Source organism: Notothenia rossii (assembly GCF_949606895.1).
Source record: "Notothenia rossii genome assembly, chromosome: 4".
Taxonomy (NCBI): Eukaryota; Metazoa; Chordata; class Actinopteri; order Perciformes; family Nototheniidae; genus Notothenia; species Notothenia rossii.
The window spans coordinates 69,841,076-69,861,023 of NC_136902.1; the positions used below are offsets into that span (position 1 = coordinate 69,841,076).

Below are 19,948 nucleotides of genomic sequence, written 5' to 3' on the forward strand. Positions count from 1 at the left end.
TCACGCCTCAGTGGCCTTTACTTCTTTGTGTAACCAACAAAAGCTCACAGCTGATCTTCTGTGATTTAAGCAAATTGAGAAAGCAAGAGACAGTGTGTGCCTCTACAATCTACAAGTGAAGACACAGAGGGTGAAGAGGCAACACACATGCCAGAAAAATGTTGATGTGACATGCACATGTAAAATAATTATGTTGTTGATATTTTAAATCAACACCTTACATTACATTAAATTTGTATTATCACCAGCTATTGCCAAAAAAATGAAGGTTCCTGTGATTCATTGTCACACCTTACATTAAGTAACAACCGTGGTCAACCGTGGTCACTACACACATATGACATATGTCATTTATCTGTTCCTGATGCTCACACTGCCCTGTTCCTCATTTTACAGCTTCTAAAAATAAAGTGCATCAACAACACATGATCCCTAAACAGGAAGGAAAAACATAAGGCGTTGTTGCATTTAGGATAGACGCGGGAGAAAAAAAAGCAGAGGTTAACAAATATCAGAGGGGCTGACCCCACTGAACACACACACACCCACATTCTGAGGTGAGCCCACTTACAACGAGTCCCCCTTTCCAGCTCGAGTGCATGCAACAGCAAAGCTAATTTATCATGGCAACAAGACTTTTAAATTAAATCGGTATTAAAAACACCTCCAACAGCAGGACCATCCGCAGTCTCCCTCCAGCAGATGCAGCAGTGTCAATAAATCTACTTCTCAGTGGTGCGGATCTGAGGATGACAGGGAGGGAAAGCAGAACACACCCGGTGTGAAATGTAGATCTTACCGTTCAGTTTCAGGTAATCCTCTGGAGAACAGCTCGACAGTGAGGACGAGCAGAAGCGAGAGGGACGCATCCAGCTCTCGCTGTGATGAAGAGGAGACAGACTGCGCCGTCGCTGAAAACAGGGAGGAGAGGAGGCTCGACCATGGAGGGCTCGACGCCCATACCAACACGGGCTCAGGTCTCCCCCTGTTGGTCAATTAGTGAATTACTCTCCATCAAATATTTAGAGCTACTTACAGTATACTGGCAGCAGTCGCAATGTTAGGGACGAGGATAAGGGCCAGATGAGACAAAAATGTTGGATGTGACCAAAAGTAAAACAAATGTAACCTAGATTTTTTCCCCCTAAAATGTTTGAAATCAGAACACAATTGTTTTCTTTACTCATGGTCAAATTCCAAAAATGTTTTCACCCTAATCCACTTCTGTAAAATACATTGACTTAAGTAGAAAAAAAAAATTAACTTCCAGGTTTTTAAGTCTAGATGGATAATAGCTTCACTTGTTTTTATAATTCGAGGCGGGTTAATTATCCACAAAATATAGAGCACTTTATATTCTGAAATGTTGTAGTCAATCAAAAACAAAACAATTAAAGTCATTATTCATAAATAAAAATAACCAATCTGAACAGAACTGAAAGAGTGTGGAAAAAACATAGTACCATTTTCTATGTGAGGCAAACTATTATGTAACATGCTGTTGTTATGGGTGTGCACATAATTTTCACAAAAATCAAAGATACCGAGTCTGTGGCTCTAACCCCGAGCAGTATTTATTTACAGTAGCAACTATACAAACCGCAACCAATTAAAGACAACACATGCTGAACAGCTGACTTCACCACTCTGATACACTGTAAACACATTTATACCTTTTGATTTTCAAGCTTCACAAGAGTTTTGAAACAGTGCAACATGCAAAAGTTTACATCCATTACAAACTAAGGCTGATGGTACAACCTATTGACTGAATTTTTGCTTTCAATCTAACATGTTCAATCTATTTATAGTCAACAGCTGTTGGCACAGTTTGTCACCATTTTACTGTACAAAATGCTTTCAACGGTAGATTGTAGAGGTTCAAGGAAAAACATGTAACATTGGCAGTAACTTTAAGCAAAATCAAAACAGTATTTACAAAAACAGACATTAACTGTTAGAAGGTAATGGTAATGAAGAAGGTAATGAAGGTAATGAACAATGTAATAAAAAACTGTATACTTGATAATATCCCAGTAATTCAAAATCTCCCAGTTTCAAAAAAGGCTAGTTGTGGATGGAAAACAGTAACTTTCTGCATCCTAATCGTATCTGTCAATGCTGCTTCAATATCTTAAAATCAACATGAGACATAATAGTAATTATTTACAAAGCTATTTAGTACTTAAACTGGTAGACTATTTCAATGTCATTGATGAAAAATTGCAACATAGATGAATTGCAATATTGTTTTAACTCGTTATCCAAATAAATGTAACAGAATTTGGCTCATGGTTAAATCATCAGTTTCTCTCAAGGGAATATAAATAGCAAAACAAATCATAGTTTTCACTTTAAAAAAAGGACTCAATAAGAATACTGTTCACCTTGTTGCATTTTCGGTCCTTAGTAAACATACTTTAATGCTTTGTTTTCCGGTTTTAGCTGCCGTGGGAATCTGCACACACTTACAATCAGCTTTACTCTCCATAATCAATAAATAATGTCCGACTGTCAGAGACACTGTGGGTTAACAACTGATGGAGGAGCACTGTAACGTATGGTATGGTATAGTGTTTCTGATCATTATGGGAAACTCCTTCCCATTCTGATGTATGTTAACTAAAAATAGAAAACTAAGGTGACATTTCTCTTATATATTATAAATATACGCTTTTAAAAAGAGTACATTATATACAAACATTATGCAATTCACACTAACTGGTAAAAGAGCAATATCATACCTCCTTAATAGTTTAAAATTCATTTGGGAAATAGGCACTTAAAATACATCGTCTGAAGTATCTGACAGATCACTTCACGTTAGCAGCTTTTCTTTCTTTGGCTGATTAAAAAAGTTCCTTGATGGAGCACACACTGGTGTATTTTTTTTCTGGTAAAACTAACGAAACCATCTATCTGACATGGAGGTATATTGATCACAAAAGTATTATACCAGGATATTCACAGCCCATTACGCATTATTTCTCACATTTTTCTGTACGGTTCATCCCAGTAACAGAGTTATACTTGTTATACTCAAGAACAACACATACAAATGTGTACCTTTGAGGGAAACTAACAACACAAAAAAGCACTGAAGATACAGTAACATTCTCAGCTGAGTTTGAAAACGTTTTATCTAAATAAATGCAATCAATTAAAAAAAGGTGCGGAATAAGCGATTATGGATATAAAAACTAATTTTCTCTGGTACAGAGGCACTGTGTATTTTAATGCAGCATGACAAGGGCCAAACATTTGAAAAGATATCCATCAAATAAATGAAAAAAAAAGTCAAGTTCAAGTATGCTTTTACAGAAGTAAAAGATAATAAGGGGCTTTTTTTCTGATTGACTGTGGATTAAGGAACCACAATTAGGGTTCAAAATAGATATATGTACAACAGGTGCATTACAAATCTACTTGTTCTCTGCTTTTTAACACATTTAATTGTGCAAAATATATAAAAATATAATTTTCTCTAAACTTAAATATTGTTCTTTTAGATGAATGGAGTCATATTTAATCTTTATTTCCAACTAGCCCTTTTACTTTTACTTTACTCAAAAATGTTGACAGAAACAAGGAAACAACTCAACCCTCTGACTGGAGGGAGGCATACAAGTCTCCATGCATTTCTAAGTTAGGCAGCTATTTTAGAGAGTTCAACACAACAGAAATATGTGGCTTAGTGAACCTCCTGTCTCCTCATGAATCTTCATCATCGTCTTCCATGTTGTTTGGTATTTCGTGTAGGAAGGCTTCCTTCTCCGGAGCCATGGGTGCTCCCTTTATTGAGCACGCTGGAGCGTAGGCGTGAGACCTGGCCATTGATGCCTCTACACTGTTGCGAATACCATAGCCGAAGTAGATAAAGAAACCTAAAAAAACATTGTGGCAGGGACATTAATTAATTGTCAAAGCAAAAACAGCAGAGATAATATTTCAGATTGTTAGCAAAATATCCAAATTACCTAAGACCATCCAGATGGCAAAGCGCATCCAGGTTCCTCTGCCGAGCTGCATCATCAGATAGATGTTGATGAACATACTCACGACTGGGAGAACGGGCAGCAGGGGAACCTGTGAAGAGAGAGTGTGTTTATTTAATGCAAATATTAAGAAAAAGATGGACTCAACGCATACTGTAATGGGTGACATGGACCTTAAGACTATTGTCTGGATGTGATGGTGCGGGGAAATCCCTGACAATTGGTTCTTAACAACACTGAAAACTAAGCAAACTAAAAGCAATTAGCTAAGACTTCAATAAAATAGTGCTTATGATACACATTTCCTAAAGAAACTAAAATAACAAACAACCCGATACCAAATATATTCTCTCAATGCTTGTTAAAACTTAGAACAAGAAGCTACAGCAATATGTTTTAGCATTGTTTTATACACATGTAGAAGACTCTTCCAACATCAGCATGGTTTATTTCTGTAAGCTGGATGGGCTCGGACACTGATATAATAAAAGAAAGTTGCCTAAACTATTTCAAAAGCCTGCCATAAATTCTAAAGTTAGTTTATGTTTTCTAGGTAGCCATTGGCTTTAATTCAAATCCAACATTTTGAGTATTTGCATAAAATGACATATCCAATTTCCCCTCTCAGCAAGTTAATTTGAATCCTGAATCAAAGTAAATAAATCACAATCAATTCAAGAAGTACACGTAATTCACATTGTTTGCATAAACATAAGAAGTCGTTTAGCAGGTTAAGAGCAACAGTAAAATCTAAAGGCAAACTCCTCCCCTTCCCACTGTTTGCTTGTTGTGGTTTGTTCTGTCTCTGTATTTCATTCTAAACAACAATAAAGCACACTGCTGTAAATGCTCATTATTGCAAATAGCAGAGTCATTTACATCAAGCTTATCACGTTTTGACAATGCCATCTTGTACGTGTGAGAAGAACTCTTTGGTGAAAGAACACACTTTACCTTAAAGGTGAGCTTGGTCTTGCTCTGCGGCTGTCTCCACACCACGACGGTGACGATGATACAGACCAACACTATGATGCAGAGCACAGACACTGACCAGGCAGCCAGCCCTCCATGAACAGCAACAATGCTGAAAACGAACACCAGAATACCTACAGGGAAAAATAAAACCATAAGTAGAGGTAATTGGTTTTGCAGTATTAGTATTAGTTTTCTCTGGGCTTTGTATTCATCTCACCTAGTACGCTGGTGCAGATGTTGACAGCGAACCCTGACGTGTTGGACGGCTCTGTGTTCGAAGGGTAGAGCACATTCCTGATGGTGAGGCGATCCTCTGCTTGTGCCAGTACGTCAATGCTCCCCTCGTTATAAGACTCAGACATATCAGGGTCATCCTGAGTGTTGGCCATCTCATAGGCGTTACTGGGCTGTTCAGGCTGGTACCTTCAGATGGAAAACACATGGTCAAAACCTGACTTAAAAACTAATGCTGTCAAAATTATCGCGTTAACGGCGGTAATTAATTTTTTGAATTAATTGCGTTAACATATTTAACACATTTAACGCATGCGCAGAATGGCCCGCCCCACACATCCCACCAGTGGCAGCGCCAGGGTATGGCTGGGCTACAGTCATACCAAGAAATGGCTTAGCCCCACCTTGAAAAATGATGTTAAAGTAAGCAAAATAAAGTCCGTAAATTGCACAGACAGCAGAGTAAGATTGATTTCAGTAGCCACTTGTCTGGGAATACTGAAGACTAGAAACGGTTTTGAAAACTTTTGTCACGTAGTGATCGTCTTCTCAATAGAACATCTTTGATAATGTCTTCTGGCCAATCAGAATCAAGATAACGGCGTGGTGTTGTTGCAGGGAGTCCCGACGGAGAATACTTTTGCTGTAGTACATCTCTATATACATAGATACAACATTACGTGTTGATAGAAATCAACACGTAATGAAATAAGACCCCACGGTTTGATGATTGATAGGTGTGTGGGCTGTCTTTCATTTGAACACAAAGAACAATGTTATAATAAACATACGTATACTGTATGTTAAATGGATTTATAAAACGGACAAGTCAAATCAAGCAATCTGATTGGTTCTTAGCCGTGATATACTGAGCGTATACCACGGGTAGAATTGTAAGTTACTTTTCACAACAAGTCAGTATCCCTCCGCGTCTGAGAAAAACAGTATACCGTTGGGTTGAAAAGCAAACTGCAGGCAGTTTGCTTTTCATACTGGAACAAGAAAGCAGCGGAGAAGCAACGGGGCAGAAGCCCTCCTTTTTGACGCAGCGGTCCAGACATAGACATCAAACGCCAAAACATATTCAGTGTGCAGTTCCTTTGGCATTAGGGAGGGATATCTTGATACTTTTGAGGGTTTAACATAATGAATTGTGCTACTTTTAAAGCAAGCAACGATGTTTTCAAATCTGTAATCAAAGAGGTCCGCAAAAACGCTATCGACCAATCAGATTGCTTGATTTGACTTGTCAGTTTTATAAATATATTAAAATGTCTTCTTTCTTCTTAAGTTCTGATTAATCTGATTAAAATGTTTAATCGTTTGACAGCCCTATTAAAAACCTAAGGCTGTAAACTAAGGGTGAGAACACACCATCATGTTTTTTAGCGAAAGTAAAGAAAAACGCATACATTATGATGGGGTTAACCAAGGTTTCCTTTCATGTTAATATGCTATAAATGATTTTGTTGATTCAAAACCGTCATACAATATGCATTTAATAATGAAGTGAATAAAATACGGTAATCTAAGTAGGTTTTTTTTATAGTTGAATCACTAAAGTTATGTCTAACTTTGATACATTCTAGGCGACTGTTCTCATCCTCAAAGACTACGCGATGCTGTATTTGAAACTACATGTTTTAAATCATGACTCAGTTTTGATCACCTACCATTATATGTTCATTAAAACTGTGAGAATTAAAAAAAAACATTCACACACACATTTGGCCTGACTAGCCTATAACTAACGATTCTTCATAACTCTCACAATCCTTTAAATACTTGTTAAATACATATTTGTGTGGTAGAGTATGCTTTCACAGGGTTTTCAATTAACTTCTTTCTCTTTCCTTATATTATATATACAAAGGAATTATACCCAACTTTATTGATTTTGTTTGTATTGTTACGACACCTATTATTATTGTTATTATTATTATTATTATTATTATTATTATTATTATTATTATTATTATTATTATAAGCCCAGATGATTACCTGAGGACCAACACACAGGCAGCCACCAGAGTGTAGGCCAGCAAAGTGCCAATGGACATGAGGTCAACCAGGTCCTTCAAGTCGAACAGGAAAGCCATCACAGCTGCAGGAAACACGGGAGGAAAACAACAAGTCAGCAAGAAGACAGATTATCACACTATGACAAACAATGTAAAATGACTTTTTACCACAATATAATGCAGATATTGTATTTCTATATAACATACATAAGTACTTTTACTCTACAGCTCTATGTATTTATGTGATTTTGCATCTTCCTCCTTCCCCTAGAGGGCACTGTTGCCTTTGGCCTCATCTGAACCTACCCGACATAAGCCCTGCCACAAAGGTGGAGACGGTGGGCGTCTTCCTCTCACTGACACGTGCCAGACACGAGAAGAGCAGACCATCCCGAGCCATAGCAAAGATAATGCGTGGAAGTGGAAACATGGAGCCAAGGAGACTAATCCAAGGATGAAGGAAGAAGGGAAGGAGGAGGCAGATATTTTTTAAATAAAAGAAATGGTTTGGGAACTCTGGTTTCACACAAGGCCTCAACTGCAGCCATGCCCAACAGCCTGATAAAGTACACAGGGTGCTGTACTCAAGGTGTGTCTGTGACAGCTTTGTAGACTGCAATAATTGAAGAAGTATAACATTTGCAGGACTACCTTTAGGCAATATTACCATCTTGGATTTGGTCATATGCTTGTGTTGAGCCCATGTGTACCACAAGTGTCTGGTAGGGTTATGGGGGTATACCCCAACCAGTAGTAGTTTTAGATCATGATCTCACCTGCCACAACACCTGATGTTAGAGTAGCTGTTAGGGGGGTTTTGGTTCGTGGGCTGATTGTGGCCAAACATTTGAAGAGCAGGCCATCTTCTGCCATGGCCCATATCACTCTGGGCATTGGGAACATGGAGCCTAGTAAACTAGTAGGGGAGAGAGAGAAAAAGCATGCCGTGCAAGTCAATGCACACAGTTAGAAAGGCTGATGGCTAGCTGCTGGAAGCACACTGCTGTCTCAAATGTTTTTGCTATAGCAGTGAGATGTCCAAAAACGTAGCCTTGGCCAAAGCCAATAAAAAAGTATAGACAAAAAGTAGGAATTGATGACCATTAAACATACGATTAGGTAAGGTTTTTTGAAGAGTGTTGGCCTCCCATCAGAAAAGCTCTTATTTTACTTAGGCACATTTTCTAGATGCCATAAGTAAAAGGTAATTGATGATGTTATTTGATAACAATAGAAAGTCAACATTTAGGCCAAGATAGCCTTGTTAACTATTACTGATTGACATTACTTTTGACTACACCAAAGAAAATCATCGGCTGTAAGGCAGGAAAAGTGGGTATAACAGTACAATTCCTAAAAAAAAGACTGCATCTCTGAACTATCTCTTCAATCACACGTAATTCAATTTTTTGTGTGTGATTTTTTTGTAACAATTATTGTACCATGAAGCAGTTTGGAGTTTGCTGGTAATGCCTGCATTAGACTTTGAAAACCATTAGATTATTAAGGTAGCATTAGCTGTTCATTAATTTGCTCTTAAACACAATAAACACAGACATGCAAAAATGTACACAATACATTCTCTGTATTCTTAACAGTGGTTTCACACTATTCCAATGATCTACAGGTTAACAAAAGAATGCAAACATTTAAATATAAACGTCCAAAAAAAGGTAACTTAAACAAAAAGGAAAACATATTTTAAATTCTATATGAAGTCTATTGAACTTGAATTATTCATTCCAAAAATAAGCATGCACATATTTACAAGTCCTCTATGATTTGTTGAGAGGAAGTAGGAGAGCTCTTACCTGGTTGACAGGGCACATAAAGAGCCAATGGCCACTGCATAATTGGCTCCCTCCCAGCCCACATACGTAAAGGCCACTGGCAGGGGGCTATTCTTATCCAGTAGGTAGTACGGCATCATCATAGTGAGGGCTCCGGACACACCGAAGTATGCCACAAAACAAATTAGGAGTGATGCCACAATCCCGATAGGAATGGCCCTCTGGGGATTTTTCACTTCCTCTCCTGGGGAGGAAACATACTGTAACTGGAGTTTTGAGAGGGTACGGGCACAAGTGTTGCTTAATCATATATTTGATTTCCTCTCACCTGTCGTGGCAATGCAATCAAACCCTACAAAGGCATAAAAGCAGGTGGCAGCACCAGAGAGGACTCCACTTATACCAAAAGGCATGAAGCCGCCTTTACCAAGATTTTCTTTTGATGGTATGAAATCAGTTGAACTGGATGCAAAAAGGAAAACAATATTTGCTCAATTGATACACAACACATTTGGAAATTAAAACACATTGGGAAAAAGCTCTTTATTTCACCCACTTGGAGCTAGAGTTGCGGGTGGCATTGAGGATTTCGTCAGGGTTCAAGTTCCAGTTCTTTAGGTTTCCTTTGACCAAGCCCGAGATGACGACAAACAGCAGCACCAGTACATTGACGCAGGTGAACACCTTATTAACCATGGCTGACTCCTTTACTCCAAATGCAAGCAGTCCTGCAAGCAGTTAAAAAGATAACGTGAAATATAAGAGCTTATATAGTCAGAAAGAGAAATTAAAGAGAACAGAATACAGTGCGAGGAGCTCCTTACCTGTCAGAATGATTATGATCAAGACCGCAAAAATGTCCGGATACTCTGCCAAGTAGCCTGGAGCTTTCATAGCCATGTGATTTCGGCAAAAGACCTCGATGTGCTTTCCAATCAACTCATCAAAGGTTGCACTCCACGCTCTGGCCACACTTGAAGTTCCTGTTTAAAGGAAAGTATTCATGTAAACTGAACAATATGAGGCCTAGCAAACAACTCCTTTTCATCCTCATTTAAATTGGCTCACCAATGACATAAGAGAGGATGAGGTTCCAGCCTGTGATAAAAGCCCAAAGTTCTCCAACTGTCACGTAACTGTAGAGGTAAGCCGAACCAGTTTTGGGGACACGGGCTCCAAACTCGGCGTAGCACAGACCGGCCAGGACGGAGGCCAGGGCCGCGATGAGGAACGAGAGGACGATGGCAGGTCCAGAGTTTTCCCGGGCCACGGCGCCAGCGAGGACGTAGACTCCAGCACCGAGCGTACTGCCGACGCCAAGTGCAACCAGATCAAACGTATTGAGGCATCGAGACAGGCGGGAGTCCTCTGTGTTACAGTCCACCACCTTCACCCGCAGGAGCTGCTTCCCAACGCCCTTTAATGTTGCCAGAATCATCCTGGTTGCCACCAAAAGCTCGACAGAAGATTATTTACCTGTTGACATAACAAGACAGACAGGACAAAGCACTGAAATTAGTATGTGATGAAACAGACAAAGAAAGACAAATATTCCTGCTCCACTCCCAGATCAAATGTGTCTTTGTCCCTGGTTAGCATTATGAGCTTAGTTAAGTAATACATACACACTGTAACCAAAGCTTGTAACCCATTGGAATTAAAGGTTGAGACACAGCCAAATTCCTCCAGTCAACCACTTACGTTTTCTGATCTGATGATGATTTTATAGGCATCATAACAGTTTTTAAGAGTAAGTACGGTACATACTAATAATGGGTAGTCCTGAAGACTGCTTACTAATTTGTATTGATAGAATATAATAGAATACATTTAAAAAAAAATTATGCATGCTTCTTAGTTAACATTAAGCTCTTTTCTGATGTAACAAAAGTAAATTCTCCTCTGTGGGACAAATAAAGGTGTTCTAATTCTGATGCAATATGAGAACCACAGTTTGTACATTTGCACAAGGTTTACATTTTTTTAAATCAAACAACCTAAATCCTATTGTACATTTACATTTGAAAATCCCACAGTCCCAACACAGTTTAATTGTAATGGCACGGACATACCCTAGCATGCAATATGAGCCTCTTCTCAAACAGCACAGCAGATATGGATCTGACAGACAATCCAGACAGGTACTCACTTGCACAACGGACTAGAAAAACAGGATCTGTTGTCTTTACTAATATACACAGACAGTTACTTATATTTCAATTTATAAATCCACTCAACCACTCCAGAGTGTAGCAGTAGACTCAGTTCCAGTTAGCTAAGGACGACTCGAGCTGAGAGAGACGTTTACAAGTGCTGGTATGACACGTGACACAGACGCCTCTTTCCTGTACAAACCATTCAGGTGTCCAACTCACAAATAGAAACACACATGGCAGCTGTGACGATTCCCCCCCAGGGTTTAGACTGACTCACTCTCACACTCTAGTCATTATAGTAAAACAAGGAAAACGTGACTTGTTGGACTCTTTTATCTCCTTTTAGCAGATAAACTTCTTTTCTTTTGTTCTTTTTTGTTCTTTTCTACAGCATATTAGGGAAATAGGATACATCTAGATTTGTCTACAGTTATATGACAAGATTCAAGGACGGCTGCTGAACAACATACAGAGGCCACAACAACTTACTACCGTAGCATGCACAAGATGTGACATGTCGTGGCTGAGCTAAAAAAGGAGGTGAGCAGAAAGAGCCCTGCCCTCCTCTCAGCCAATCACAGAAGACAAACCTGCTGGTGACGCACAAGGGGCTTGTGGGTATATTTCACACAACACTCAATCACATGCTCTCTGCTATTTGGCCTCTAGCAAAAATACTTTTGCTAATTCAAACATCTTTCATGTGACATTGTATTGTTTAAGCATGGAGAGTCAGCTAAGTCCAAATAAAAAATCTAAGGCTAATCTTTGATGAAACACAAAGTAAAATCAAATCTTGCATTAGTTTAACCTCAAAGGACAAGCAACCTCAGCACAGTATTTGTATAGATCTGGTATTTTGTATGTATAAAGAATTATAATACTTTACATGGAGATACAAAAACATACATACTGTATACATAAAGGTTCTCTATGTAGTATATACATTTTAGAGCTAAAACTACATCATTAAAATATGGTATGTTCTAACTGAGGCAACAATATTGGACCTTTTAATCTCACATGGAGAACCAGCTGTATCTTGGAAAACACATTATCTTAAGACTGTCTTTAATTGCAATTTTCCCTGCATGAATTTGAAAGTTGACAAAAGCAAAGAGCTAATTTTAGGACCACTGAAGTCCTACTTGGCATGTGAAGGGTATTTACTTAGCAGCACTACAAACAGCACACCTGCTCTTCTGGTCTAACTGGGGATGGAGAAAGCAACGTGCAACGTGAGGGCGGTCATAAAACAAACGTTCCTTTCTGGGGATTTAGGCCTTAGTGACATCTCTATGGTCACATTGCCCTTGTAACAGTGAAGCTACAAAGAACAACAATTTAACAACAGCCATTAGAACACAAAACTACAGCTTCGACTTTTAGTTTTGCCGGTCATACCTTCACAAAAGGAAGACCCAGTGCGGGTGGTGAGGTACTGTTTCTTCACCTTTTGTGAATGTCGTAAAAACTTTAAAAAATAACCCAAACTAAAATGTCCCCTTTCATGACACAGGCAGATTAATCACAGCATTCGAAAGTTCACAATTATGTGTCAGTTTTATGCCTGAATGTAACACATACTCACACACACACACACACTACAGCCAATAATAGGTTTATCCATGATGTAGAGGAGAAATGTTAACACCTCGTTTAAAGCCAGGTGCAGAGTCAAGAGCAGTCCTCCTGTTGGAGATCAGCTGACATGACCTTGAAGGCTTCCCACTGATGCAATGTTTACATCATGTGGCTTCCTCATGGTTTGTACTCTGTGGTTGTTGAGACCCAGGGACACAAAATACACTCTCGTCTCTACACTACAACTTTCCACAACAAAGCATGCACGACTGCCGTTTTACCAAATATATATTTCAGCATGTGAGAATTTACAAAATCAGTACTCAGTGTAATGTGTATACTGTCATTCAATATATGGCACTATTTTCTTGAATTCAACGTATTGCTTGGTCTGTTTCAGTAAATTCTGGAATTTAATTGTATACGTAATAAATTACTGGAGGCCAGATCAAAGAAATACAGAATTGTGTTTGGCTTCATGTCTTCTAATTAAAAAAATGGTGCTAGAGTAACGCAAAGAAATAAGTGCTTACTAAAAACAAAGCAGCTTTCAACGACATTAATTTGGCTAGACCAACTGAGACTTCTGAAGCCTCAAATCAACTTTGGATTTATATAGATGCATTTTACTGACAAAATCATGCAGTCAGAATGAAAAGGAAAGAGCTACTCCCTAAATTGTGGGAAGCGCGGGAGAGGGGAGAGATTGCCTTCCTGAGGCATGACAAGCTGATAATCCGCCCCCCACAGCACTCCAGAGCCTAATTGTATCGCTGGACTTTTAATATATATCTGATATGAACTAATTATGACCACATGACAATAATGTCACATTCTATTAATCTGCCAAAGAAGGGAATGTTACTTGCTCACTTGAATGTGTGTAGTTTGAGGAATAAGGTGCATGAACTATGCCATTTGGTAGAATCAAATAATATACACATACTGGCTATCTCAAAATCACACGTGGACTCATCTTTTGATGATTCAGAGGTTGTAATGCATGGTTGCAATCTGTTCAGAAAGGATAGAGATAAGAATGGTGGCAGAGTTTTGATCTACGTACAAAATCATATTCCAGCTAAAGTACGATACGACCTAATGAAAAATGAAATAGAAGCTTTATGGTTACAAATACATTGCCACATTTAAAACCCATATTAATTGGATGCGGTTATAGGCCACCGAGTGCCAATTCAAACTATCTACTGTAGATGGTATTTGTGAAATGGTAGATAATACAGCTGAGTTTAAAAGCGAAATATATTTCATGGGAGACCTGAATATCAATGCCTTCAATGAGAAATGCCCCATGTGGAAAAAGATTGCATTAGCTGCCAAAATGTGTAATATGACTCAGTTAATAACATCACCAACCAGAAGGGCTACAAATAAACATGGGGCTATTACAACGACCTGCATTGACCACATCTATACTAACAGGCCAGAGCACTGCACTAAAGTGTTGTCATTCACAGTTGGCTTTAGTGATCATAATCTAGTTGCTATAGTACGCAAGATCAAAATACCTAAGGCTGGCTCCAAGATAAATTATAGAAGGTCTTATAAGGGGTTTAATCAGGAACAATGTGTAGAGGAGGTAAAGAATGTGCAATGGTTTGATGTTTGCCATGAGGAAAAACCAGAAAAAGCACTGGGAGTATTTATGAAGTCTTTCATGGGATTGCCGATCAGCATGTTCCTATGAGAAAATGGTCTTCCCGGTCAAAGTGTGCACCTTGGTTGAATGACGAGATGAGAAGTTTAATGGTCTAACGAGATGATGCTAAAAAAACTGCAGACAGAACAGGTTCTCTATGTGACAAACAACATTACTGTAAACTAAGAAATGCGCCAACCAAATTGAATACATGTAGAAAGAGGGAATACTACATGCAGGAAATCAGTGATTCTACGAATGATTGAAAGAAATTATGGAAAATATTGAATAACCTAATGGGGAGGAACTCAAACATGCATCCTTCCTTTATAGAAACCGAGGGTACATTCATTACCAAGCCAGCAGATATTGCAAATCATTTGAATGATTATTTTACAAATAAAGTAAAACTGAGGAATGCCATGGGTACAGTCGAGGACACAGTGTCGGATCACATCATTAAAGATCGTATCATGGGGAACTTCCGGTTGGACGAACATGTGAGGGCTGCGTTGTCTCGTTCTCCCACGACTTTACTTTCTACATTTAATTTAAAACCACCGAAGTTGAGTTAAACCCGTATTGTGTGAACATAATTTGGAACATAGATCAGAAAAAGCCGATGTGATGCCGAAATCTGCATTGAAAACGGAGACGAAACAGGCAAAAAAGACCGAAACTGCCGTCTCAGACATGGCTAGCATAATTAGCCTGCTTGAAGAGCACAGAGCTAGCTCAGAGCTAGCACAGAGGGAGCACAGAGCTAGCATTTCAGCTGACTTCAAAGCTGCCTTTGCGGTACTGGAGGCGAAGCTGAACCAAACGCAGACCACAGTAGCAGAACATGGGGAACAAATAGACTCTCTTGAGACCAATGCCAATCTGCAAGATCAGCGACTCCGTATACTCGAGGAGAAGTGTGCGGTATTAGCAGATAGCAATGCTAAGCTGGCTGCGAAGACCGCAGATCTGGAAGGTCGGAGCCGCAGAAATAACATTAGAATTATTGGACTTCCTGAGTCTATTGAGGGACCCCCCTACAACCTTCTATTCTGAACTTTTGGTCGAGCTGATGATTCCACAATGTACAGTACAGCATCACCATGCAGTGAGTTAAACTATCTACATAAAATAGAGATTAAAGCCATAGCAGACTGGGTCAACAATAACAAGCTGGTACTCAACATTTCAAAAACAAAAGCAATGGTGTTCGGATCCAGATATATGTTAAGCAGCCAGCAATCCTCAATTAAGCCTGACACTGGCTGGTCAGCCAGTGGAACAGGTAAACGAGACTAAGTTGCTTGGATTTGTTCTTGATTCTGGTTTACAGTGGACAAAGCAAATAGGCAGTATCGTAACTAAAATGGGAAGGAGCATAGCTGTGACGAGAAAATGTAAAAAGTATGTAACACCAACCGCTTTGAAACAAGTCATTCAGTCTCTGGTTTTGTCACATCTTGAGTACTGTCCGGTCATATGGTCATCAGCAGCAAAAATACATATACAGAAATTACAAATAGCTTAAAAAAGGCTGCCAGACTAGCTCTCCACTGTTCAAAGCGCACTCATATTGGAGTTATGCATAGAAACCTATCATGGCTTCCGGTTGAGAAACGTCTGTAATCTTGTGTTATCACTTTTCTAAAAAATTTCCAATTTAGCAAAAGACCACTGTATTTTTATGATCAAATAGTTTACACAAGAGATGAGCATGACCATAAGACTAGACAAGCTAGATCAGGCCATCTAAGGGCACCTAAACCCAGGACAAATCTTCTGAAATCTTCTGTGTCTTATAGAGCTATAAAGGAATGGAACTCATTGACAAAATAGAGTCCAGAGCCTCTTTCAAGAAGAGATTGAATGGCCATCTACTAATGACCATGTAACCTTGTGAGCTGTGAACCCTAATTTAATTTGATCTCATGCTTTGTGCTGGTGGGTGTGTTGTGCACTCATCCTTGGCTGAGATTGATATTGAAAGTGGATTGTTGCTGATGATATTGGTTATGTTGTTAATGATGTCAGGAATTATGTCTTGAATGTTATTATTGTTGCATTATTGTTGTATTATTGTTGTATTGTTTTAAGTGTCGGACCCCAGGAGGAGTAGCTTTTGTCAAGAGCAAAAGCTAATGGGGATCCTAAATAAACAAACATAATCTTGCATCACTTCCTGTCATGATATCAGCAAATGGTAGACTCTCAAGGAAGCCACATGTTTAGGCACTGTTAGGATCCATTTGCATCTGCATGAAAAGACCGATCAATCAATGTCGCAAGTGATTACATTTCATGGTTAACATGTTGAAGTTCCTATATCAATGCTTATTTGATTGAAAGATGTTTAAGAAATTAAGAAAGCAGCTTATACATCACAACAACTAAAACTAAAGCTGGAGTCAGTTAGGAGAGATGCTGAAGTACAGTTAGAAAAAACAAGAATAGACGCAGAACTAGAAGTATTACATCTACAGTGTGAAGCAGAAGCCGCAGTAGCTGAAGTAGTGTTTCCGCCAGGGGGGCTGTCTTGCCGTCATTTGACGCCCTTATTCAGCTCGGGACGCCCTGAACGCGAGCCTAGGGCGTCCAAAAATATTAATAATTCGAGAGAAGATCGAGAGTTTTTATCGCTTGAAATGACGAAAAGGAAAAAGGACAAGGACATCCCGCTGTTGGAGGGGCAAAGGAGTCTGGTGGGATTATTTTCGGAGTATTGAAGATTATTTCCCCGACATCGAAGGTGCCTGCTACAGGACAACACGGAACGTGCGCGATTTGGACACGATGAGCGGGGGGTTTTTAGTGGACCGCGCGTGAGCTGCGAGCACCGGAGCCTCGCAGCGGCGAAACTGAGGCTCCGTGGTAAACTGTGGTAACATGAAGAGCCGTTTGGGAGCCGAAAGAGCCGGCGCTTTTAGAGAGCCGAGCCAAATGATCCGGCTTACTAATGTAAAAATACAGTATCTATAAGGGACGGCTCAAGTAAAAATTCAAAACAACCCCCCCCCCCCGCTCTCGGGGTGGACGCCCTCTCAGCCCTGGTCTGGCGGAAACACGGAGCTGAAGCACAGGTTTTGGAAATGACAGACGGTTTCAAAGTTAAAGATGAATTCCGAGCACCATCTCACAGAGTTCCCGTTAACCGGTAATTACCGGACTGTGACCGGTAAAATATGCGGAAGTCCGGCAATTCTAAATCTCTCCGGTCAACACGTCCAGTACAAATATTTTGCCCTTAGCGCAATATAAAGTGTATTCAAATAAACAACAAATAGATTTCTGTTTTTGTTTGTTTAAATTACAGTATCTTTTGTGTTAATAGGCAAGCGCGGCAGAGATGAGAAAAATCAGCTGATTCAAAATGCTGCAGCTCGTGTACTAACCAGAGTTAGGAAAAGGGACCACATTACTCCTGTTCTGGCTGCCTTACACTGGCTCCCTATAGAACACAGGATAGAATTTAAAATTCTTCTTCTCGCCTACAAAGCCCTTAATGGGCAGGCGCCATCTTACCTTAAAGAACTCATTATACCCTACTGTCCTACTAGGGCATTGCGTTCCAAGAATGCAGGGTTGTTGGTTGTTCCTAGAGTCTCTAAAATTACAATGGGAGCCAGAGCCTTTTCTTATCAAGCTCCACTTTTGTGGAATCAGCTTCCAGTTTGTGTTCGGGCGGCAGACACCCTATCCGTTTTTAAGAGTGCGCTTAAGACCTTCCTTTTTGATAAAGCTTATAGTTAGGGCTGATTAGATTCAGCCCCTAGTTTTGCTGATATAGGCTTAGTTCGTCAGGGGACATCTTACTTCTTCCTTCTCTGTCTATACCTGTGTACTCTCATGTTCCGATTAACCCAGCTTCCCCAGATTTCTTTCTTTTTGGTGTCTATATACGCCGGGATCCGGAGTCATGGATGATCCTGCGGTCCTGTGTCATGGATCGCGAGTCCTGGATCTTGAGTCGTGGCTGTGGTCCTGGATCATAAGTCCTGGATGGATATCCACGTGGATTCAACTTCCTATTATACACACATGCATTTCCAAACATTTGGACTACCTACAGGACTGTCTCAGAAAATTAGAATATTGTGATAAAGTTCTTTATTTTCTGTAATGCAATTAAAAAAACAAAAATGTCATACATTCTGGATTCATTACAAATCAACTGAAATATTGCAAGCCTTTTATTATTTTAATATTGCTGATTATGGCATACAGCTTAAGAAAACTCAAAAATCCTATCTCAAAAAATTAGAATAGTTCCTCAGACCAAGTAAAAAAAAAAGATTTATAACAGCAAAACACAATCAAACATTTGAAAATGTCCATTAATGCACTCAGTACTTGGTTGGGAATCCTTTTGCACGGATTACTGCATCAATGCGGCGTGGCATGGAGGCAATCAGCCTGTGGCATTGCTGAGGTGTTATGGATGCCCAGGATGCTTCAATAGCGGCCTTTAGCTCATTAGCATTGTTGGGTCTGGTGTCTTTCAGCTTCTTCTTCACAATACCCCACATATTCTCTATGGGGTTCAGGTCAGGGGAATTTGCAGGCCAATCGAGGACAGTAATGCCATGGTCAGTACACCAGTTACTGGTGGTTTTGGCACTGTGGGCAGGTGCCAGATCATGCTGGAAAATGAATTCCTCATCTCCATAGAGCTTTTCAGCAGACGGAAGCATGTAGTGCTCTAAAATCTCTTGGTACACAGCTGCATTTACTCTGGGCTTGATGAAACACAGTGGACCAACACCAGCAGCTGACATGGCTCCCCAAACCATCGCTGACTGTGGGAACTTCACACTGGATTTCAAGCAACTTGGATTTTGCTCCTCTCCAGCCTTTCTCCAGACTCTGGCGCCTTGACTTCCAAATGAAATACAAAACTTGCTTTCGTCTGAAAAGAGGACTTTGGACCACTGTGCAACTGTCCAGTGCTTCTTTTCCTTAGCCCAAGTCAGACGCCTCTTCCGTTGTCTTGAGTTCAGAAGTGGCTTGACCATGGGAATACGGCTATTGTAGCCCATTTCCCGGACACGTCTGTGAACAGTGACTTTTGATACCTGGACTCCAGCTTCAGTCCACTGTCTTTGAAGCTCCCCCAAATTCTGGAAGCGACTCTTCTTCACAATGCTGTTAAGGCTGCGGTCATCTCTCTTGGTTGTGCAGCGTTTCCTGCCACATTTCCCCCTTCCAACAGACTTTTTGTGGATGTGCTTTGAAACTGCACTCTGTGAACAGCTTGCTCTTTGAGAAATTTCTTTTTGTGTCTTACCCTCCTGATGGAGGGTGTCAATGACGGTCCTCTGGACAGCAGTCAGATCAGCAGTCTTCCCCATACTTGTGATTTAGTTTACTGAACCAAGCTGAGTGTTTTTCAAGGCTCAGGAAACCCTTGCAGGTGTTTCGAGTTAATTAGACGATTCAAGTGATTCGTTGAACACCCTACTAGTATACTTTTTCATGATATTCTAATATTTAGAGATAGGATATTTGAGTTTTCTTAAGCTGTATGCCATAATCAGCA

General features: G+C 39.8%; 2 protein-coding genes across 6 annotated transcripts in view; both read right to left on the reverse strand.

Moving 5' to 3' along the window:
- mtus2b (microtubule associated tumor suppressor candidate 2b) overlaps positions 1–891 on the reverse strand; it is a 31,022-nt gene extending 30,131 nt beyond the window's left edge. For both annotated transcript variants that reach the window (XM_079679316.1, XM_079679315.1), the window contains exon 1: positions 800–891. The gene's annotated coding sequence lies outside the window, so the exon portion shown is untranslated. The remainder of the gene's footprint in view (positions 1–799) is intronic.
- Positions 892–1,543: 652 nt separating this feature from the next.
- LOC307035836 (high affinity cationic amino acid transporter 1-like) overlaps positions 1,544–19,948 on the reverse strand; it is a 33,881-nt gene continuing 15,476 nt past the window's right edge. Inside the window, exons 1-12 of one of the 4 annotated variants that reach the window (XM_079675609.1) lie at positions 11,165–11,301; positions 10,084–10,491; positions 9,840–9,998; positions 9,572–9,743; positions 9,344–9,477; positions 9,037–9,259; positions 8,002–8,141; positions 7,206–7,308; positions 5,188–5,393; positions 4,950–5,101; positions 3,978–4,086; positions 1,544–3,884 (exon numbers count right to left, since the gene is read on the reverse strand). In XM_079675609.1, the coding sequence (XP_079531735.1) occupies positions 3,712–3,884; positions 3,978–4,086; positions 4,950–5,101; positions 5,188–5,393; positions 7,206–7,308; positions 8,002–8,141; positions 9,037–9,259; positions 9,344–9,477; positions 9,572–9,743; positions 9,840–9,998; positions 10,084–10,453 (1,941 nt within the window). In that variant the 5' untranslated portion in view covers positions 10,454–10,491; positions 11,165–11,301 and the 3' untranslated portion in view covers positions 1,544–3,711. Of the gene's footprint in view, positions 3,885–3,977; positions 4,087–4,949; positions 5,102–5,187; positions 5,394–7,205; positions 7,309–7,531; positions 7,669–8,001; positions 8,142–9,036; positions 9,260–9,343; positions 9,478–9,571; positions 9,744–9,839; positions 9,999–10,083; positions 10,492–11,087; positions 11,302–19,948 lie in introns of those variants that run through there. The other 3 variants (XM_079675610.1, XM_079675611.1, XM_079675608.1) reach the window with 3 other exon arrangements.